Raw genomic sequence first — 23441 nt, forward strand, 5'->3', positions numbered from 1 at the left:
TTGAAATGAGAGGGCATTTCCACGGGGCAGTGGGGCTGGTTGCAGGCACTAATGCGGATCTGCTTGCGTGCGAGGCCTCGCTTCCTGCCACATCAAAGGTCCAGGTCCGGTCTGACAAGTTTCTGGAGATGCTGCCACCAAGCTGTAAGGTGACCTGTGGTCTTTCTTGCTGTGCACCTACCCACGTGGGAGAGCGGTAGGTGTCAGACCTCCACAGGAAGCCGCTCAGAAAGACGTGGGTACCCACTCTGTCTCTTCAGAGGCAGAGGTGCTCCAGCCACTGTCACTGCAGTGCTTACAAGTGAAGCTGGAGACAAGACACACACACATTCACTGATTTTCATTACCTAATGCTTAAACCAGAGGTTGGCATCCATCCTAGAAAAGGCCTGAATGGCCTCCCTGCTGCCAAGTCTTTTCTCTTTCTTGTGGCTCTTTCTGATCCACATCGGCTCCTACCTGGAAAGTGCTGCCCCACCCATGAGCCCTATGGTCCCGGGATGGTGCAAATCCTGAGAAACGACCCTGTCAGAGGCCAGCATCCTCTCTCTAAACCTGGGTGACTTTGTGTGACTTTGGATAAGCCAGGAGAGAGTTCCCTGTCCTGCCAGATGAGGCCACATCGAAGGCACGTCTAGATCTTCTATCTGCACATCCTGGAAGCGACACAAGCAGCCAGGCTTGGTGAAAAGACCCGTACAGACGGCTCCCAGGCTTGGGGCATGTTGTCATGCAATGAGAAGGGCTCAAGGCTGGGCTCTGGTTTGTTCCAAGCTCCCCGTTGAGCACCAGTGATGGAGTATGTGAAATAGAATACAAGGCGGAATGTGTTTAAATCCCACAAGAGAAACACAGAATGCTACGCAAGCACAGAGCAGAGAGCTGCGTTCCAGCTGGGAGGCAGGTGCCAGGAAAGGCTTTGGGAGGAGGCAGTGCTGGAGCCAGGCCTTGAAGAACCGGTTATATCTCGGCAAAGAGATGAGGCAGAAGCAAAGGGAACAGTGTCACCAAAGAGATACTGGATTAAGCGGAGGGCAGGACTGCAGTGTGAAACTCACTCACAGAAAAACTGGACCGTGGTCTTAATAGCAGCGGCATCTTCACCGTTCTCTATGGTTCCCAAAGCATTTCATTATTCCTTATTCTATTTGATTCATCCAAAATATGAACTTAAGCCTTAAGATTCTTGTTTTATTTTCGTGACGCTTCAACGGAGGGAATAAGTGTGAATGTAGTTTAAATACCATAAAATGTGACATTATGTAAGATATGAGTACTTATAGCGAATGATTAGAACACATAGAGACTACACTATAACTTCATCAACTGCACAGTTGCTTTATTAATGCCCACTTTCTGCGAACCCAGCAGAACCTTTAGATTTAAAAAAAAAAAATCTAAAGCACATACGACAAAGTGCTAACATTTGTTCATTTTGGGTGGTGAGTACATGACTCTTTGTTACCTTTTTTTGAAATTTTTCTATTTTTTCATTAAAAAGTTTACATGCAATTTATTTGTGTATCGAACATAAAACAAATTGTCAGAAATTTCCAGTAAATCTTTAAGTGCTGGTGTTAAAAAGCAAAGACAGAAAGCATTCCAAAAGACTCACGTGGAAAGCCATCTGTATTTTCTTTGTTCCTTTAAGGATTCAAAGACAGAGAAGGAAATACCATAAAGCGGCCAATGAGCATCCCAAACATAACACTAGAATCGCTCTCACGATGGTCCCACACGGTAGTAAATTCTGCTATTGTTTTCCACGACAGGCACAACTCGTCTTATTGTGCTTTGCAGATATTGTGTTTCTTACAAATTGAAGGCTGGTGGCAACCTTGCATCAATCAAATCTATCGGCTTCATTTTTCCAACAGCATAATTTTTTAAAGTAATATGTGTACACTGTTTTTTTAGACATAATGCTGTGCACACAATAAACTGCAGAGTGGTGTAAATATAACTTTAAGGTGCACTGGGAAACTGAAAAATCTTAAGACTTGCTTTGTTGCAACATTTGCTTTATTTTGGTGGTCTGGAACTGAATCTGCAATACCTCCAAGGCATGTGTGTACTTATAGAGGAATTAAAATTCTTGAATAAAATTTAATTTTATCAGAATATAGTTGATTTACAATGTTGTACCAGTTTCAGGTGTACAGCAAAGTGAATCACTCATGCATATAAATATATCCATTCTGTTTTTTCCCATGTAGGTTATTACAAACAATTGAGTAGATTGCCCTGTGCCGTCCAGTAGATTCTCATTAATCATGTATTTTACAGGAGTTCCCATCGTAGCGCAGTGGTTAACGAATCCGACTAGGAACCCATGAGGTGGCGGGTTCAATCCCTGGCCTTGCTCAGTGGGTGAAGGATCCGGCGTTGCCATGAGCTGTGGTGTAGGTCGCAGAGCAGCTCGGATCCCAAGTTGCTGTGGCTCTGGTGTAGGCCAGTGGCTACAGCTCCGATTCAACCCCTAGCCTGGGAACCTCCATATACCGTGGGAGCGGCCCCAGAAAAGGCAAAAAGACAAAATAATAATAATAATAATAATCATGTATTTTACACAGCAGTGTGTTTACGGTATTCCATCCTCTCAATTCTTTCCTTCCTCTGACAGTTTCACCTATGGTAACCATAAGATTGATTTTAAAATCTGTGAGTTTGTTTGTTTTATAAATAAGTTCTTTTGTATCACTTTTATTATATTCCACATACAAGTGATATCACACTATATTTGTCTCTGTCTGACTTACTTCACTTAAGATGATAATCTCTAGGTCCATCCATGATGCTACACATGTCATTCATTCATTCTTTTTTATGGCTGAATAATATTCCATTGTGTCTATGTGCCACATGTTCGTTATCCATTTCTCTGTTGATGGGCATTTAGGTCGCTTCCATGTCTTGGCTACTGTAAATAGTGCCGCAATGAACACTGAAGTGCAGGTATCTTTTCAAATTAGAGTTTTCTCTGGATATATGACCAGGAGTGGGACTGCTGGTAGTTCTATATTTAGTTTTTTAAGGAAACTTAAGGACGTTAAAAATGTTCATAATAGTCTGGAAAATGTTCGCATACTGCAGCAGCATTGCTCGTATGATTTATCGAAACATGAATGGATTTTGGCCCGACTGGGAAGGTTCAACAAGTAAACACAAGCATTCAAGGATAAGTTATCAACACATTCTGTCAGGTTTTGAGGAGCGGGTTCCTTTTCTTTTTTCTTCTCTTTTCTTTTTAGGGCCAAACCTGTGGCCTATGGAAGTTCCCGGGCTAGGGGCTGAATCAGAGCTGCAGCTCCAGGCCTACGCCACAGTAACTCCAGATTAAAGCCACATCTGTGACCTACGCTGCAGTTCGCGGCAACATCAGATCCTTAACCAACAGAGCAAGGCCAGGGATTGAACCCACATCCTCAAGGACACTAGGTTGGGTTCTTAACCCACTAGGCCGCAACAGGAACTCCGTTTGTTTGTTTGTTTTGGCTGTGGATTGCAGTGGCTAGAGGTGGGATCTCAGTCCCCAGCCAGACTGAACCCGAGCCGCAGCCGTGGAAAGTACCAAAACCTAACCGCTAGACCACCAGGGAGCTCTCAACTCTTTAGAGATGGAATGTCACTGCGAAAGTAAAGAACAAAGGCAAGATGAAACAGGAAATCTCCTAAAAGCACCTGGAAATCACTGTAACAGAGGAGATCATGAAATACATGCTTTTTAACGTATGTTACTTCAACGTTTTACTAAATAGACTATTTGCTGCAGATTTTGGATCCAGCGTTCCTGGAAGTATGCAGAACCCATGCCCAGCTGTGCCCATCCGTTTAAATGCGCTTGGCTTCAACAGATGTTGGCGGGAGAAGACAGAAGTGAAACGGGAGAGGGATCCGGAGGCGCAAAATGAGCAGAACACTGAAATACGAACTGGTGACCATGGCGGCAGGGTCACCAAAGCGTGTGAATCACGCTCCTCCCTGGAGCGCAGGTGCCGCTGTGGCGTCCACATGAGACCAGGAGAGAGGAGGGAGTGGCAGCAGCCTGGGGTCTGTGGAGCGGTGGGGACCGAGGGGACCGCGGCGGCTGAGAGGAGAGTGGAGGTGAGAACGTGGAGGCAGTAAGACGAAAACTCCTTCAAGAAAATGTGCTGGAGTTCCCCTCCTGGCGCAGCGGAAAGGAATCCCACTAGGAGCCGTGAGGTTGCGGGTTCCACCCCAGGTCTCGCTTGGTGGGTTAAGGATCTGGCGTTGCCATGAGCTGTGGTGTAGGCTGCAGATGGGGCTCTGATCCTGCGTGGCTGTGGCTGCAGCTGTGGTGTAGGCCGGCAGCTGTAGCTCCGATTCGCCCTCTAGCCTGGGAACCTCCAAGTGCCCCAGGTCGGCCCTTAAAAAAAAAAAAAAAAAAAGAGCAAAAAACAAAAAATAAAAAAGTGAGGGGGAAATGTGGATCCTGAGCCGTGGGGTGACAACAGGCCTCAGGGAGGGGGTTCTGTAGACAAGAGACCCTGGAGCGTTTTCAGATGCGGGGGGGGGGGGGGGCGGGAAAATGCGAGCAGAGGGGACGCCGCGGGGGTGGGGAGGCAGCAGAGACCTGAGGACTGGGCAGGACCTGGGACAGGGCGGGTACCCTTCTGTGAACGGCTGCTGTGTCACAGGAGGGAAGGATGCGGGCAGACGCAGGTGCAGTCCTCGTTTTGGTGGCGGCACGCGAAGAAGCTTCTGGTCCCAAGTCTTCCAATTTCGGGAAATGTGAAGCCAGGGGCTTTGCCGAGAGGGAGGGACAAGGGTGTGAGTGGGGAGGTGCGGGCTGGGAGCTTGTAGAGAACAGAGACCCCGGAGAAGCGGAGGGAGAGGCTGAGGACCCGGCGGGGAGGGTGGGCTGGGAGGACGGAGCCCCGAGCTGCGGGGTGAGGGTCCCCAGGGGGCCGGGCACCGAGCTGCCAGACTGGACCCTGCATCTCCGCGGGCCGGGGTGGGGGAGGAGGAAGGGTCCCCAGAGAGGGTGGAGGGGTCCTTCGGGGGAGGGAACCGGTCGGGAAACTGGAGGAGCAGGAGGTGCGGAGCCGATCTTCTGGAAGGTTGGGACCTGTGACTGTAGAGATGTGGGGAGGGCCCTGCGCACCTGGTGACGCACCTGACACACCCTGGCCGCTCCGGACTCCGCCTCCTGCAGGAGGAGGGCGGTCCAGGCGGGGGCGTGGCTTCCGGGGGGACTGGCGGGGGGACTGGCGGTGGAGGGTGGGCAAGGCCTGAGCGGGGGATCCTCCGGGCAGAGCGCAGGAAGGCGTGAGGCGAGCCCGTCATCGCCGCAATGGACACGTCCTCAGTTAAAACGAACCTCCTTCCAGACCGAGGGCTTCTCCCCGTGTGGGCCCAGGACCTCAGCGTCAGCAACACGTGGCCGCTTGGAAACGCACATTCTCCGGCCTGACCCCACACCTGCTGCCTCAGAAACTCTGGGGTGGAGCCCAGCAATCTGAGTCTCCACAAGCCCTCCAGATGACTCCGGACTTCGAGAGCCACTGCTCTGGAGGCAGATGGAAGGGACAGGACACTGGTTTGGGGGGAGGGTAGCCCGAGGACAAAACCAGCTTTCCCACCGTCCTTCTTGCACACATCAGGCAGATGGTCCCAGCCTCAATGCCTCATCCTTTGGAAAATGAGAAAAGAACAGCTACTTCCCTCACAAGGCTATTTTGATGCTTATGTCATATATTCACAGCGCCTGGAAAATGTCTGACTCCTGTTTTTAATGACTGGAAATAAATTCAGTAGTCAAAATCGGCCACCATACATAGCACATAATCTCAAACAGATGAATAAATTAATCGTTGATGAATCAAGGCAACGTATCTCAGTACATAGTAAAAAAAAATCACTACTATAAAACAATATAAACTGAGTAAGGCAAAATATAATGTGCTCGCTAAGAGACATTTAAACAGACTCTAGCTATTAAAAGCTAGGTCAGATTAAATCTTAGTTCCTCTACATGGAGCAACAGCTTTTTTCTCTTTTTTTCCTTTTCAGGGCTGCACCTGCAGCACTTGGAAGTTCCAGTTCCCAGGCTAGGGGTCAAATCAGAGCGGCAGCTGCCAGCCACAGCCACAGCCACACCAGATCCCAGCTGCATCTGCAATCTGCGCTGCAGCTTGTGGCAACGCCAGATCCTTAACCCACTGAGCTAGACCAGGGATCAAACCTGCATCCTCATGGAGACTATGTGGGATCCTTTACCCGCTGAGCCACAATGGGAACTCTGCAATCACCTTTTTGATTATTCAGGTCAAGGGAGGCAAAGGGTTCTGGGGAAGTCTCAGGTCAGCCATCATAAGAGGATTTAAAATCTGCAGTATTGGTACACATGAGATGCATTTAACCTACAAGGTTCAAATCTATGCATAGGTGGACTTTCAATGATGTTTTGTCGTACAGTGAAATTTAACACAAGCTGAAAAAGCATCAGGAACGGAAGATCCCAACACCTGCCTAAGAACTATCGTATATACAATCACACGTGGAGCTGACACTCCAAGCTCTGAGTTTTAAAACGGTCTTGTTAAGTTGGTTGTTTGGATTAAAATATAGACTTTTAGGAGTAGCCTGGTGGCTCAGAGGGTTAAGCATCTGGCGTTGTCACTACTGTGGTCGAGCTGCTTCTATGGTGCGAGTTCAGTCTGTGGCCTGGGAATTTCCATATGTCATAGGTGCGACCAGAAAAAATAAAATAAAATATAGAGTGTTAGATCTGGAAGAGGTCCTGGGGAATATTGATCCTTTATCTTTTCAAACATAATTTTAGAAGCAGAACCCTATTTCCCTCTTAAAAAACAAAACAGAATCTTAACACCAAGATAAAACTGGTAAAAGTAAAACTACTCTGCTGAAAGAGGCAGGCAATCAACGCCTAGAGTCACCAAAGTAGTTTGAAATCCACTAACCTAGATCCTACCTACAATTTTAGGTTATAGGCCAATTCATTAAGTAGGCCAGGGGCTGGGGTGATTTCTAAGGCATCTTATAAGACCCATAGGTATCTTGGGTAGAAAAATTCATTTCCTTCTTTTTATCTGTCTCTTTTGACCCTCAAGGGTAGAAGGTTGAGTTCTTTATAATGTATTATAATCACTGGTTATCAGACTCCTACCTTATTTTATTCATTTATTCTATTTCTATTCCCATCCCACTCCCACAAAAGAACCACCTTGACGTGTGAAGGTGTATGTTTTGTTTGTGTTCTTGCCGAATCTGCATATTGTTTTGTGTGCTCATATTGTTTTCTTTTAACTTTTTTTTTTTGGCTGAGCCCATGGCTTTTGGACGTTTCAGGCCAGGGATCAAACCTGGGTCATGGCAGTGACCCGAGCCACAGCAGTGACAACTTGGGATCCCTAACCCACTGAGCCACAGGGAACTCCCGGTGTGCACATATTTGAAATTTTATGTAAGTGGCACTGTATCCTGTCCCTCATTCTGTTTCTTACTTTTTTACTCTGCCCGATGCCTGTGGACCACTTACGATGCCATGTGAGCATCTAACCCGTCATTTCCAGCTGCCCCTCGGGCACAGCCACTACATTTGATATCTCCTCTCTCCCAGGTTGCCTTCAATCCCCTGCCACCCAAATAACGCTGCGGTGAACACACGGGCCTCCTGATAGGTGGGTCTGAGATTTTCCTTAGGGATTTATGCGTAGGGGTGGAACTGCTGTGTCCCAGTACATGTCTGTGGACACCTAACTTGTATCCGTCGTTGCAGATTGTTCCTGCATGTTCCACAACCCTCCAGCAGCCGGACGGCAATCTACCCACACTTGGCTTGCGGTAGATTGTGGTCGGTCGAACCAGCCTGGCAAGTGTAAAGTGCCATCTTGTGTGTGTTTGCACGTCTCTGATAAGAGGGACTGCGACTTGCTTCCTGGGCTGAATGGCCTTTTGAGTTTCCTTGTAGGAAAAGGGTTCCCATCCTTTGTCAATTCTGAGACAAGACTTGCTGTCTTTTCCTCGTTGACTTCAGAAGTCCCTTTCATATTCCAGAGACATCAGTGAATCTCTTGTTGGCCCAGACGTCAAAAAAACCTTTTCCAACTCTCCTATCTTACGGCTCCCGACCTGGGGCGAATTATTTCATCTTTCTGCACCTTACTTTCCTTCTCTGCAAATGGGGAGGGGATAACAGGCCACTCCCCGCACCTTGTGTGAGGATTAAATCAATTGTCTCTATGTTTTCATGTTGTTTGTAAATCAAGAGGAAAACATTTCTCAGTAGGAAAGGTGTATCCATAACTAAAAAGCTTCAAGTGCATATTACGGTATGGCTTTTTGACCCTGGTGGGTATTAAGGGACTCTCCTGCCTACTCAATGGCAAGAGAACAGGTTGCTTAAGACACACAGCAGCTCAGCCCAAATTTACCTCAATCCCAACTCGAATCTCAATATTCATGATTCCTGCCCCACCATCACCACCCTGTTGTTAGTTTCATTTCGCAGATTTTGGAGGGCATAGATTTTGGTCTTTTCTCAGAGGCCAGAGTCTCATGACAGGACAAGCAAACGGTGACATGACATGGCCATTGCAAACTGCCCCAAACTATGAAGCAAATCTAAGTGACCCAGCTAGAAGAGGCCTGAGTCACACTGCCTTTTTAACCAGAGCATCTTAGGGAAAGTTTCAGGGTCCAGATTTATGGAAGGATTGCTGGTACGTGTGAATAACGCACGTGATGGAAAGAGCCTGATGTTCGACTATTTTAGTTCTTTTCAAAAACCCCTCCCTCGAAAAGGGATGGGGCAGAGACACTGCTCAGAGCTGCGTGTCTGCCACCAGCAACGGCAATTCTGATCCATGTGGCTCCGAGCAAGGTGACCCCTGAGGAAACGGAGGCTTGGGACTTCCTGCCAGAGCCTGTAGCTCTGACCTTGTCAAGCTCTGTTAAGTGTTTCGTATACACACATACTGGACAGCAGATCACAGCAACCTCACGGGGTCGCCGACCATCGGACAACAGGGGCCTACAGGTAAATATGTTATGACTTTTGTTTGTTTGTTTGTCTTTTGTCTTTCTAGGGCTGCACTCATGGCATAGGGAGGTTCCCAGGCTACAGGTCGAATTGGAGCTACAGCTGCCAGCCTACACCACAGCCACAGCCACAGCAATGCCAGATCTGAGCCACGTCTGGGACCTACACCACAGCTCACGGCAACACCAGATCCTGAACCCACTGAGCGAGGCCCGGGATCAAACCCGCAACCTCATGGTTCCTAGTCAGATTCGTCTCCCCTGAGCCACGACGGGAACTCCCTGTTATGACCGTTACTGCCAAGAAGCTGACACAGAAAGACCAAGAACCTCTGGGGGAAAGGGTCTCAGAGCGATGACCTTTACGCCACAGGAACTCTGAAGTTTATCGCTTTGTTTGATTTGTTTCAAAGTCGATGCCAAATTCATGTTAATTAGTTTCCATTTCATTTTCTCCCCCAGTATTCTGGATACTGAATATTTATTTTAGGGCCGCACCCGCAGCATATGGAGGTTCCCAGGCTAGGGTTCGAATCAGAGCTGTAGTCGCCAGCCTCCACCAGGGCCACAGCAACGCAGGATCCAGGCCAGATCTCATGGCACGGCTCACGGCAACGCCAGATCCTTAACCCACTGAGCAATGCCAGGGATCGAACTCGCGTCCTCATGGATCCTAGTCAGCTTCCTTGCCACTGAGCCACAACGGAAACTCCTGGATATTGAATATTTAAATTAGCCACGTGACTTCTCTCGCAGTGATTGCTTTGAGAGCCTCATCTGAGAACAAGGAAAGGGCACCCCTTTCTCAATAAATGTCTCCCAAACTCTGCCCTTAAAGGAGTATCCACATTAAAAGCACACGGTGTCTTCCCCGCGGTCCCACATGCGGGACAGTCAGTCTTCAGACACACAGACCCTGGTGCCTGGTCCCTCCTGTTTCTGTCCGAGAGGCATCAGCTTACCGCATCCCTCTCCAGGGGCTCGGGACACACATGTCGTCTGTCTTTCATCTTGTGCATCGGGCGCAGAGCGCATCCAGCTGGCAGAAGCCCCACGAAATCAGAGCCACTCTGTGCGTCCGAAAGGCATCAGCAACCACTGGAAAAGGCGCCTGAGACGTGACGCTCTCAAGCAGAGGATGAGCGCCTGGGGGCCGTCCTCCTGGGGGAAGCTCACGTCACACACCTGGAAGCCACCCGCCTCATCTCAGTGGCATCCAGACAAGGACGCTCTGTCTTCTCTCTCTCGGGGCGGGGGGCGGGGGGGGCGGCACCCTCAGCCCCCTGAAGATGTGGGCTCCAGCTCCAGAAACTCCCCAACACCATGAGCAAAAGCTTCCGCAGCCACTGGAAGTCCCCCATACCAAACCCGCTCACAGCTCACAGGTCCCCTTGTCCTAAGAATCAGGACGATGTCCCGGTTCCCGTCCTCTTTCCTCCGGGCAGCAGGGCCTGCCGAGAGCCTGGCCCCACCTAACTCCTCTAAAGGCCTGACCTGCATCTCTCACTCCGGCACCACTGCGGCGATGCCGCTTCCTAGACAACCACCGTCTCACCAAATCTGCCTCCCTGTTACACAAGCAGTGAAACAGAAAACTTTTCACTCCATAAAAAAATAAAACTGCAGAGTTCCTGTTGTGGCTCAGCAGGTTAACCAGCCAACACAGGGAGTTCCCATCGTGGCTCAGTGGTAATGAACCCGACTAGCATCCATGAGGATGTGGGTTCTTTCCTTGGCCTCCCTCAGTGGGCTATAGGATCCAGCGTTGCCGTGAGCTGTGGTGTAGGTTGCAGACGTGGCTTGGATCCCATGTTGCTATGGCTGTGGTGTAGGCCGGCAGCTACAAAGTTCAATTTGACCCCTAGCCCAGGAACTTCCATTTGCTGCAGGTGAGGCCCTAAAAAGACCAAAAAAAAAAAAAAAAAACACACACACACACCAAACATAGTGTCCATTAGGATGCAGGGCCAATCCCTGGCCTCGATCAGTGGGTTAAGGATCTGGTGTTGCTACAAGCTGCGGTGCAGGTCACAGATGCAGCTCACATCAGGCATGGCTGTGGCTGTGGCTGTGGCAGAGGCCGGCAGCTGCAGCTCTGATTTGATCCCTAGCCTGGGAACTTCCATATGCCACAGGTGTGACCATACATAGAATAAAATAAAATAAAGTAAAATAAAATAGCACTCCATACCATGATATACCATTTTGTCTTACGTATGAAACTCCTACTTCTGCATTATGAAGCCAAGAAAAATCAAACAATTATATCCCAACAACTGCTGGAATATCTGACACCAACCCAGGAAGCAAAAATGGGGAGGTGGCTGGTGTGCTGTTTCCTCACAGGAACCCGCCACCCCGACAGGAGGCGCGCCTCACTTCTCACAGGCTTTGATGCCTCCAAATTTCATCCCTAAACTGTTTTCTCAGAAGCAGTTCTCCCACATTAATTTTTAGGTTTTCTTACAAATAAATACAAGTTAACAACAACCCCCCTAAAAGAAAGGTTCTTACTCCCGACGCAGACACACATTTGTCGGAATTACTTTCAAATACTTAAGTGTTTTAGCGCTGAAAGGTTGAGTTAATGGTAAGATGTTATAATCAGAGAATCGTGGCCAAGGAAGATAACGTGGATAAGCTTGGGAAGCTCGCGCTTGTTTTTCCATGTGACTGTCGCAACTTTGCAGTCCCAGGGACGGCCATTAAAATGACATCCAGGAGTTCCCGTTGTGGCTCAGCGGGTTAAGAATCAGACTAGGAGCCATGAGGATTTGGGCTGGATCCCTGGCCTCGCTCAGTGAGTTAAGGATCCCGCATTGCCGCAGGCCATGGCATAGGTTGCAGATGTGGCTCAGATCTGGTGCTGCTGTGGCTGTGGTGTAGGCTGGCACCTGCAGCTCTGATTCCACCCATAACCTAGGAACTTCCATATGTTGTGGGTGCGGCTCTAAAGACAAAAAAAAAAAAGGACATCCAGAGCCCTCACCCCATCACTCGGTCATCCCCCCTGCTCTTGCCTGTAACTATTCCACCTTTGTTTCTTTTTCTTTTCTTTTTTGGCTGCATCCGCAGCATACAAAAGTTCTCAGGCCAGGGATCGAACCCAAGCCACAGCAGTGACCTAAGCTGCTGCAGTGACAATGCAGATCCTTAATCTGCTGAGCCACCAGGGAGCTCCCCTTCCAGCTTTGAAGTTAGCTTCACTCTAAGCCACCTTCCCACTCTTGTATAAAGATGGCAACCCCAAGTTCAAGGTCAGGAATTAAATCTATCAGGGACCTGAAAACAACCTGGACTGCAGAATGATAAAGGCAACCTTGGAAATCAATTGATAATCAACGGCTCCACCCAGACAAGGAAAGAGCGGGTCCACCAATGCTGCCCTTTGCCCCCGGTAACTCACAGTAACCTCTGCCAGGCTCCGGAGTCCTGGATCAGTGCCCCTTCCACCTCAATGTCTGCCTCATTGACTGATCAGAGACCAGGATCCAAGCTTTCAGAAAACACTCAGCGGTCATCCCCACACTTATTTTCTGACTTTCATTTTTAATTTCCCCTAACACAGTGTTTAAAGTTAAATTCTGAATCAATCTGACACTTTGAGGGATGTGCTTCGCGGGGCCCATAGTAGCTATACAACTAAAAGGCAGGAATTTTCTTTTTCTTTCTTTTTTTCTTCTTACGGCCTCACCTTCGGCATATGGAAGTTCCCAGGCTAAGGGCTAAATCTGAGCTGCAGCTGCTGGCCTACGCCACAGCCACAGCAACGTGGGATCCAAACCACATCTGTGACCTACGCCACAGCTTGCAGCAACGCTGGATCCTTAACCCACTGAGGAGGCCACGGCTTGAACTCACATCCTCAGGGACACAATTTTGGGTCCTTAACCCACTGAGCCACAAGGGGAACTCCAAATGCAGGAATTTTTTAAAAATCACATTTATTTATTCACCATCCCATGAGCCTCTAAATCATATTCCTAACCGGTTTTCTCTAGTAGGACATAAGCACCAGCCCCAAAGTTACTCTGTTTTATTACAAGCACCAAAAAGAAAAGTTAGAGCCCAGCAATCCTATAGATGCCCTGTGACCAGTCTCTCACCCAGATAAAAAGGCATGAACCCATCACCTGCTCGTGTCATGGTCATTCTAGAAAGCGACCCCAAGAACCTTTAGGAACTTGGCTTTTTCTCACGGAGTAGAAATAAACTTCCTTTCTTGGTTATAGTTTCAGAGAGAAAAAAAATGGAAAAGAACTGGAGAGGCTCTATCTTGTTTTGAAAGGTAGGCAATGTTTCCTGCCCCTGCCCCTCCCCCGTAGCCTGGGAGGACTCGGCACTGCGCCCTTGAACTGCTGTGAGCCAGGCTCCCCAGGCCCCCTCGCCAACCTGTGTCCTGCTGCTCCTGGATCCCAGCTCGGCTGACGACAAAGATGTCCCCAAAAGCGCCAGGACAGCTGGGAAAAGCCTTTTCTGTATAATGGACGTCAGCACATAAAAATGATGGCCCCAAAGAACCAGCCGTCATATTTCTTCCTGTCCCTTTCATGTTCCAGGTCGCACACATCCTCCAGTTAAGATTCTGAGGACGATGGATCGCCCATGCAGACACGGGTTGGGGCTGTGGCTGCGGTCCCCTGCTCACAGGCCTGGGGGCACTTTCTGCAGGGCCACGGCCACTTAAGGATTTGTCAGTGGAGGTGAAGGGGGAAGACGGGAGCCTGTCACTGGTTAAGTCACAAAGAAGCCACACTCGACAACGACACCAATAAAACGACTCCCTGGGAATAGAACAAGTGAAATTTGTGCCAGATTTTCACACTGAAAACTACACAACATTGGTGAGTGAGAGTAAATAATGCTAAGAAAATGCAGTGACTTGGGTTCAATTGACAGCAATTGTTCGAATGACAGCAAATAGATCCAACTTGCTCAGATGTCCATTTTCTCTAAGTGAATATTTGTCATGAATGCAAACATAAAGCAGCACTGTTGGGGGAAAGAGCTCATCTTTAATCCATGCAGGTCAACTTCGGGGTTGGCAGAGCCAGAGTTATAAAAGGGGTCAAACACCCCACTCAATCCCTTTCTCATTCACTCATTAATTTCAATGCAGAATTTATGCAATGCCACGTGATTTCATCACACATGTTTACAAACCTGTCTCTGCCCTCAAGCAAGCGACACATTTAGCCCACAGGGAGGGTGGCTGGGCAGAGGAGGAAAACCAGATACCTGCAGGGTGGTGGTGAAGGCGGCAGGGAGGAGGGGGGGGGAAATGATGGAAGGTGTTTCTAGATTAGGTAACTCTCAGCTGCATCTTTAGGTCAAAACTGGATCAGCCTGGAGAAGAAAGAGGAAAGGTATTTGGAGAAAAGGCAGGACAGCCCAGCTTGTCCTACTGCCTGCGGGGGAGAGGGGCCTGCAGGGCTGTAGAGCCCCTTGGGTAAGGTCATGGTGACCTTGTGTGCAGACCACGGGGAGGCCTGTCTTGAAGGAACCAGCTTTCCTACCATTTAACCACGTGCCTGCAGCCTACAGGAAATACACTAAAATGTGTATTTGTCAGGACAGCTCACAGTAAGAGCTGTAACAAATGAACCCCCTGCCCCAAATCTCAGGGGTTTAACACAAGAAAGATTATTTCTCACTAATTTCACATTCCCATGCAGATGAGCTGGGGGGGAAGAGGATGGGGGTTCCTGCCTCACAGGCTTTTGGGAAGCGATTCCTTTCTAGCTGAGGATTCTGCCATCTTTGGGGGGTTTGGGACTCTGCCAGTGGACGAGGGAAGGGGGGCGTTACCAGGAGGAAGGTTATTCTGGCTCCAGGTGCGTCGCTTCTCCCAACATCACCAACCAGAATTCTGTCCCCGGACCCCCCAGCTACAAGCAAGGCTGGAAAATACAACCTAGCTGTGTGTCCCAGAGCAAACGGACAGGACATTCTCGGCCTTCGTGGAAATTCATGCCCAAGAGATGCTGTTCTTTTTTAATGTTTAAGGTAAGTCTATTCACGATTTATTATGCTAGACCAGAGGCCGGTAAACTACAGCTCCGGGCTCAAATCTGGCCCATCACTATTCCTTCTCTCCCTCCCCCACCCCCATCCAGATCAAGAGTCTTTACATGGTGACAGAAACCAATTTTTTGAGCATCACGTAGGGCCAGGCTCAATGAGAGGCAGTCTGTATGCACCAGACCAGCACCAAGGTAGGTGTCATTACGCCCATTCTAGAGCTGAGAAAACTGAGGATCAGACACGTTCTGGGACTTGCCCTCAAAGCTGAAATACAGAGGAGCTGAGATTTAGGCTGAGATGTCTCTGACCCCAAAGGACAGGTAAGTTCCTTCCACTACCCTGCCTTATGCCAAGAACCTTGGGGTGGGTCACAGGAACACACATCAACCAGATGGCACCTGAGAAATGGCCACAAATAAATGAGGATGAAGAGAGAGGCTGTGGGACCAGGACGCCCTTCTCTTCACATACTCCTCTTGGACTCCTCCTTGTCCTCGGACCTGAGGCCAAGGGCAGGGCACACCCGGCTTTTATTTAAACCCCCCCCCTCCCGTCAATCAGAAGACTTCCCTTCACCACATCTGTCACCACGCATCACAAAACCGCCTCGGGCAAGTCTCTCTGCCAGGCCTTGAGCCCTGGGAGAAATGCCTTCCCCGTCTTTGCATTCCCAGCCTCCCCGGGTGCCCAGCCTCCAATAAATGCTAAATAAATTTCAACTGAACTGTCGCTGATAATCCAATATATCAGCTGCCAGAAAGAAGCAGGAAATGCTCTTTCATGGTCTCATTCCTCTTGGTTCTGGGATTCAGACGCATATCACTGCATGGATCTGCTTGGCCACCAGCTGCCTATACCACGCAGCAGGCACCTAGTGGGGCGACGAGGCATGCACCAGCACTCATTTCTAATGCTTTCTTGCCATTAAAAATAACTGTTAGGAGTTTCCATTGTGGCGCAGCAGAAACCAATCCAACTAGTATCCATGAGGATGTGGGTTCGATCCCTAGCCTCACTCAGTGGGTTAAGGATCTGGCATCGTCAAGAGCTGTGGTGTAGGTCGCAGACTTGGCTCGGATCCCTCGTTGCTGTGGCTCTGGCGTAGGCTGGCGGCTGCAGCTCCAATTAGACCTCTAGCCTGGGAACCTCCATATGCTACAGGTGCGGCCCTAAAAAAAAAAAAAAAAAAGCAAAAAATAAATAAATGATTGATTAATTAATTTAGGCTCTGGTAAGCACAGTAAAATTTCAAGGGGAACCACTAAAAGAATTGAAATAAAGAATCTAAATTCCAAACAAAGGAAGGAATAGAATAAGAAAGACAAATTTTAAGAAATCATTTTTAAAGGAAGGAAAAAGGGGGGGGGAGCATAGAAAGAACAAGACAAAGAAAAAAATACAGTACAACAAGCCCAAGTAGACCAATGACCACAATAAACAGTAACTAGACTAGGCACACTATTAAAAGCAAATTCGAGTTATGTGCATTTTATAAGAGACACATCTAAACTATTAGGACAAGGACATTTGAAATTAGAGGATGACAGGAGTTCCCGTTGTGGCTCAGTGGAAATGAATCTGACTGGCATTCACGAGGACGTGGACTCGATCCCTGGCCTCCTTAACCCGGGATTCGACATTGCTGTGAGCTGTGGTGTAGGCTGCAGAGCGGCTCGGATCCCAAGTTGCTATGGCTGTGGTGTAGGCTGGCAGCTCTAGCTCTGATTCAACCCCTAGCCTGGGAACCTCCATATGCCATGGGTGCGGCCCTAAAAAAGACGAAAAAAACGGAAATTAGAGAATAACAAAAGATACATCAGGCAAGTACTAACTAAAAGGAAGTTGGAGTAGCTGTATTAATATTGTACAAAATAGACCTCAAGACAACACACATCATGGATTTTAGGCAGTGATCCTACACTATCATAAGAGGTTCAATTCACTAGGTGGGTTTTTAAAACTTCCAAATTTATATGTAAATGCATCCAATAAAATGGCTTCGTGTGTAACTTTTTTTTTTTTTGGTTGTTTTTTTTTTTGTCTTTTTGCTATTTCTTTGGGCCGCTCCCGCGGCACATGGAGGTTCCCAGGTTAGGGGTCCAATCGGAGCTGTAGCCGCCGGCCTACGCCAGAGCCACAGCAACGCGGGATCCGAGCCGCGTCTGCAACCTACACCACAGCTCACGGCAACGCCGGATCGTCAACCCACTGAGCAAGGGCAGGGATCGAACCCGCAACCTCATGGTTCCTAGTCGGATTCGTTAACCACTGCGCCACGACGGGAACTCCCATGTGTGTAACTTTTAAAGTCTGCTGGAAATATAGGGAGAAACTGACAAGCATGTTTCAACACTCTTCATTTTGATAGACCAAGTCGAAAGAAAGTTAATTAAAATATAGAACATTTTAAAGCACAATTGACAAGCTTCATATACCGGACATCTAAAAACCCTGTACCCAGTGGCTAAAGTCTGTACATTCTTCTCAAGCATGTAGGGAGGGTTTATAAAAACTGACCTCCTAAATGGCCAGAAAGAACGTTCCAATAAAATTCAAAGAATCGGTATGATCAGACCTTCTCTGACCACTCCAAAGTTAAGTTAGAAGTCAACAGTTAAAAGCTAAAGAAACAGCATAACATTTAAAATTTTAAAACAAGTATCTAAAATAAATCATGGGTCAAAGATGAAATAGCAGTGGAAATTAAAAATACTGAGAATGGAATCAAACTTGCATTTCCAAACTTGCTGGGTGCAGTCCCAAGAAAGTGCACAGAAGGAAATCTATAGCTCTAAACATTTACACTAGAAACGAAGAACGGCAGGAAATAATTGAGCTAAGCATGTAACTTACACTGGAAAAAAGCATACCGAAAGGAAATCGAAAAAACTAGAACAAATAATGAGGAGAAACTCACGAAGAGAAAATGAACAATGCCATAATTGGTCCTTTGAAGAAATAGTAAAACAGATGTTCTCCTGGTGAGGCTGATTCAGCAAAAAAAAGAAAAAGAAAAAAAAAGGAAGACTCAAATAATATTAACAGTTAAAACAAGGAGTGCCCTGGTGGCCTAGCAGTTAAAGATTCGGCTTTGTCACTGCTGTGGCTCAAGTTACTGCTATGGCTGGGGTTCAGTGCCTGGCCCAGGAACTTCTGCTTGCTGTGGTCATGGCCAAGAAAAAAAAAAAAAAATCCAAATGGTAAAAAAGTAAGATCTTTTTAAAATGCCCAGAGCAAATTAGAGACTCAGCCCAGACTCGAACCTGGACCTGGCTAAACCCCTTTCTCCAGTATTCACAACAGTGTGTTTCTACAGTGTACAAATAGTCAGGGAGGACCGGCGGACGGCTCTCTGTCTGAGGCTGGCTTCACGCTGTGGGATGGATGTGGGAAGCCAAGCAGCAGCCCCAGAGATGAAGCAGCCTCTGCTTTCTTCAACGGGGCAGCTGCTTCCTTCAAAGAGACTCTCCTTTTTTGTGTGGGAGAAAAGCAATCTGGAAAGGATAAACAAGGGCAATTCCATCTATGCTTACTGGTGCTCTGAAGCCTGCTTGCTAGTGCTGGAGTTTGGATTCCCCCCTCCCCGTCTACGGCACACAAGCAAGCACTTAAAAGCCCTGATGTCAATTTCACAGGCCCGCTCTGGGGCAATGAGCGCTGGGAGCCGCTCCGCATGACATCGTGTTTTCTTCTGCTCCACGCTGGACCCGGAGATTCAGACCTTAGAAAAGTCTGCACTGAAGATGGGAAACGTAGGTGGAAAATCTCTTTTATCGCCCTGAGCAGGAGAAACAAGTGGGACGCAGCCCTTGGCATTGACTTCTGACTTAACTCCTTGGACGGTTTCACTTTGTAAAGTGAAGAGGGGCAGCGGATGGGGTTTAAGCGCCCGGTTTGCAATGTTCACACCAAGAGGACAGCCAGCCATTCCCGCTGTAGGATAGCAGGGCCGCCCAGTCTGCAGCCAACTGTGTTCCCGACAGCACGAACTGAAACAAAACGACACTCTGGCCAGAGGACCAGGGTAGTAACTAAGTAAACAGGAAAGTTCAACAAGATTTCTCGCAGGTTCTAAAGTGTGAGTGATCTGGTGTCCTATTGCGTGGACATGGTCCAAGGGCTTAGAGCGCTGCCTGGAAGAGAAGGGACCGATTTACAACCAAGACCTGGGATGGGAACCCGACTTGGCTGCATAAAAGGTCTGGGACCCTTGTAGGTTCCTTTGCATCTCCTGCCTCAGGTCCCTCTTCTGTGAAGCCAGGACAATGACCTCGCTCCTGCACGGCGGCAAGGATGATATCTAACGCCATGTGGGATCATTCTGGAATCGGGTCTCCCATTCCATCTTCGGAGCTCTCCCAATTCACCCCTTTCCATGATTAAGACATTAGATTTCAAGTCTGTGAAAACACACTGGGTACACGTTGTGCGCCAGAGATAGAACTACAGTGCCTTTCATCACTCGGACGAAATATGAGAGAACAAAACCTAACTGGATTACAGGCAAAACTAAAGACAGTAACACATTAGCTGTGCAGAACTTAGGGAGGGAAGGAGTTGTTCTGGACAGCTGAGCTTCCTGAATAGATGCAGGGGCTTTTAAGAAGCAAAACATTAAAGGGAGTTCCCATCATGGCTCAGTGGTTAAGGACCCCGACTAGTACCCGTGAGGCTGAGGTTCGATCCCTGAGCTCACTCGGTGGGATTAGGATCCAGCATTGCCGTGAGCTGCAGTGTAGGTCACAGATGTGGCTCGGATCCTGTGTTGCTGTGGCTCTGGCGTAGGCTGGTGGCTACAGCTCTGATTTGACCCCTAGCATGGGAACCTCCATATGTCGAGGGTGCTGCCCTAGAAAAAGACCAAAAGATCCCCCCAAAAAAAGAATGAAAACATTAAAAACAACAAACCAGAAGAAGCAAATAATATTGGAGCCCCTCCCAAAACATCTCTTCAATATACTTCCAAAAATTGTCAGAGGTCTTGAGGGAGCATCCTCAATACCATTTTACTTTTCCTTAAAGATTTTGACCATTATTCTGAGACCCAGAGAACAGCCCTTCAGCGATGACACTGATGCATTGTAGGACTGTAAAGGGCTTAATCCAGCCTCTAACAATAAAGATGAGAAAGCTAAGCCCAGAGAGGTTAAGAGATTCGCCCAAGCCACACAGCTAGCTGGAGATAGTGCCAGGACCAGGGCTCCTTCCACCTTCCACAGTGCCTTTGAGACTTTCATAAGACCAACTGCCCCTCCTTGAAATAACCCTGGAATGCATGAAACTACCCTGGAACCCCAGGATGCATCCAAGGTATCTGTCTGGGTGCTAACTCGGAGATTTTTACGTCTCCCTCCTCTGCTGTCCGTGGACCATGTTGGCTCATGGAAACCCCACAGCAGTGTGTGTGCTTTTTGCCTTTGAGACTCACTTTCTTCTTCATGTGAGGTTTACACGTTTTTCAAAAAGTAGGTATCTGCTCTCCAAGTGTCGTTCTTCTGGTTTGCCTGGAAAGGAAGTGCTAAGCAGCTGGGCTGAATGGAAGAGAAGCAGCCACCTAATAGATACAACTCCAGGAAGTCCTAGTGACAACATCCTCTCCCGTCCAAGCCTGCACCCTGTCCATTTCAAGAGTGACGTCCCCAACAAGACCTTCACAGTTACGTGTGTACAATGGAATATCACTCAGCCGTAAAAAGAAGGAAAGAATGCCATTTGCAGCAACAGGGATGGATCTAGAGATGATGATACTGAGTGAAGTAAGGCAGACAGAGAAAGACAAACACCATAGGATGTCGCTTATATGTAGAATCTAAAAAAAAAGATACAAATGAACTTATTTGCAGAACAGAACCAGACTCGCAGACTTTGAAAAACTTACGGTTACTAAAAGGGGCAGGTGGGAGGGGGGGGACTGGGGGTTTGGGATTGGCATATGCCCACCGAGGTGTATGGAAAGATTGGCCAACAGGGACCTGCTGTATAGCACAGGGAGTTCTACCCAGTATTCTGTGAGAATCCATGTAGGAAAAGAATCTGAAAATGAATGGATGTGTGTATATGTATGACTGAACTACTTTGTTGTATAGCAGAAATTATCACACCATTGTAAATCAACTATACTTCAATAAACTTTAAAAAATAAAGTACACCTTTTTAAAGATAAAAAAAAAATTGGAGTTCCCGTCATGGTACTTTGGAAACAAATCCGACTAGGAACCATGAGGTTGTGGGTTCCATCCCTGGCCTTGCTCAGTGGGTTAAGGATCCGGTGTTGCTGTGAGCTGGAGTGTAGGTTGCCGATGCAGCTCGGATCTAGCGTTGCTATGGCCGGCAGCTGTAGCTCCGATTAGACCCCCAGCCTGGGAATCTCCATATGCCACCAGTGCAGCCCTAAAAAGCAGAAATAAATAAATAAAAATTTAAAAAGACCGCCACAGTTTATAAAGGAGTCCTGATCAGTACCCTCGAGTTATGCAGAAATTCAAGTACACACACACAGCCTGTCTGAGCTGCCTTGAGGATTGATCCCTACAGCTCTTAGCACAGAACCATACTCAGTGTGCTAACACACCCACACGTGGCATTGCAGAACAGCCATAACCTCAAAGATCTACAATCCCAACAGCAGAGAGGCGCCGTCACCAGACCAAAGAACTCCGTTAATAGCGACAGAAGAGGCCACCCATTTCTCAAGTAGGTTGCTGAAAAACTGTTTGACAATAAATAAGAGGCCAACATTTTTCTTTCCCAAATTTGCCTGGGCACAATCATTTGTTAGCAATTACGTTGATCTCATATTGCCGAGTTCAGTAAAGGGTGCCTCCCTGCCACCCAAGTGCAACAGAGGCAGTCAGGATGCAAACTGCCACCCTAGCCCAGCGCAAAAACAGTCCTGCCGCCAAAGGTAAGGACCACCGAACCCTGAAGGAACCTTGGGGACTGCCCCCACCCGGCCCCCAGAAGCCACCCCCGATAAGTCGGGTGTCTACCTTGCACGCCTTACAGCCTCTTCTGCTGGGTTCCTGTCATTTATGAGCAAGAAAAAATAACATCAAATAAAACTTATTCAAAACCTCAGCTGTCGCAACTTCTCTCAGATGTTGCTCTTTTCCCCAAAGCAGTTTTACCAAAGTCATTTTCCCGGAAAAGCCTCGACCTTCGTCCTTTTACATTTCAGACATTGGGCCAGTGAAAGTTGGCGCTGCCTGCAAATGCCGGATTCTCCTCTTCTTTGGTCCCTGGAGACCACGAGCCGGCCGGGACCTGCTCAGCGTCCTCGCCCCAGACGCCGTGGCTCTCCTCCCGCCTCATTTCCAACCACTGCAAATCTCAGCGATACTGCACATCCTCCTGGATGCTTTGATCCCCGAGAAGGTGTGTGCGAAGCATCTTAGAGCTTGGCTTCTAGGATCAGTCTCGTTCACACCTGAAGCCAGCACACCTTTCCGTTAACTCGCTAGCAGAGGCAAATAAAGACGACGCGGCACCCCCAAGTGCGGGATGACCCTGGCCGGTCCCCAGAGGTGACCGACAGGTCCCGGCCTCCGCGCACTTTCCCGGCGGGCCGGCCGCACCGACTGCCCGCGTGTGCGGGGGGGGGGGGGGTGCTCCACGCGCGGGCCCCTCCCGGCTGGCTCTCCCCGGCCGGCCGGGCGCGTCGGGCGCGGACCCCGGGCGCTTACCTCGCTGATGATGGTCGAGTGGGCCTGGGCGTAGCGCCAGCCGCCCCGGCACGGCACGAGCGGCGCCGAGCGGTTGGGGAAGGCGGCGAGCGGGTCGGCGCAGCTGAGCGCGCCCGGGCCGGCGGCGCTGGCGTTGACCGCCTCCAGGAGGTAGCGCTGGCAGCGGCCGTCGCCGCGGCGCTCGGGGGCTCGGGGCCGAGGCGGGCGGGCGCCGTGCGGTTCCACTCCTCCTCCGGGCTCCAGCCGCAGCGCTCGGCCAGCGCGGTGGCGCTCGGCCCGCGGCACCAGTAGTGGTCGGGCTGGCTGCCCAGGAAGACCACGCCGACGAAGAGGAAGGCGAAGGTGACGCCCGTCAGGCACAGCAGCAGGAACACGCGCCGCTGGAAGCGCCCGAACTCGCCGGCCCGCTGCAGCGCCTCGTCGAAGGAGGGCATGGTGCGCGCCGCCCGCCCGCCCGCCGACTGCCCGAGCGCGTCCTGCCGCCCGCCGCCCGGGCCTCCGAGTGACCCGCGGGCCGGCCGCCGCCGCCTCCCCCGCGCCGCCTCCCCCGCGCGCCCGCCTCACGCCCCTGGGAGCCGCGCCAGCCGCCGCCGCCGCTCCTGCCCCGAGGTCCCCGCCTCCCGTCCGGGGGCTCCCGCCGCGGTCGGGGCCGCGCTCCCCCCGGCCGCCGCCGCCCTGGGGTCGGGGTTGGCGCGCGGCCGGGCCAGGGCT

General features: G+C 49.4%; 1 protein-coding gene across 1 annotated transcript in view; it reads right to left on the minus strand.

Moving 5' to 3' along the window:
• SLC22A3 (solute carrier family 22 member 3) overlaps window positions 1-23208 on the minus strand; it is a 97833-nt gene extending 74625 nt beyond the window's left edge. Inside the window, 2 exon segments of the mRNA XM_047769795.1 lie at window positions 22731-22912; window positions 22915-23208. Coding sequence (XP_047625751.1) covers window positions 22731-22912; window positions 22915-23164 — 432 coding nt within the window. The 5' untranslated portion in view covers window positions 23165-23208.
• Window positions 23209-23441: the final 233 nt, after the last annotated feature.

This window comes from Phacochoerus africanus, chromosome 2 (genome assembly GCF_016906955.1).
Source record: "Phacochoerus africanus isolate WHEZ1 chromosome 2, ROS_Pafr_v1, whole genome shotgun sequence".
In the NCBI taxonomy this organism is placed as follows: domain Eukaryota; kingdom Metazoa; phylum Chordata; class Mammalia; order Artiodactyla; family Suidae; genus Phacochoerus; species Phacochoerus africanus.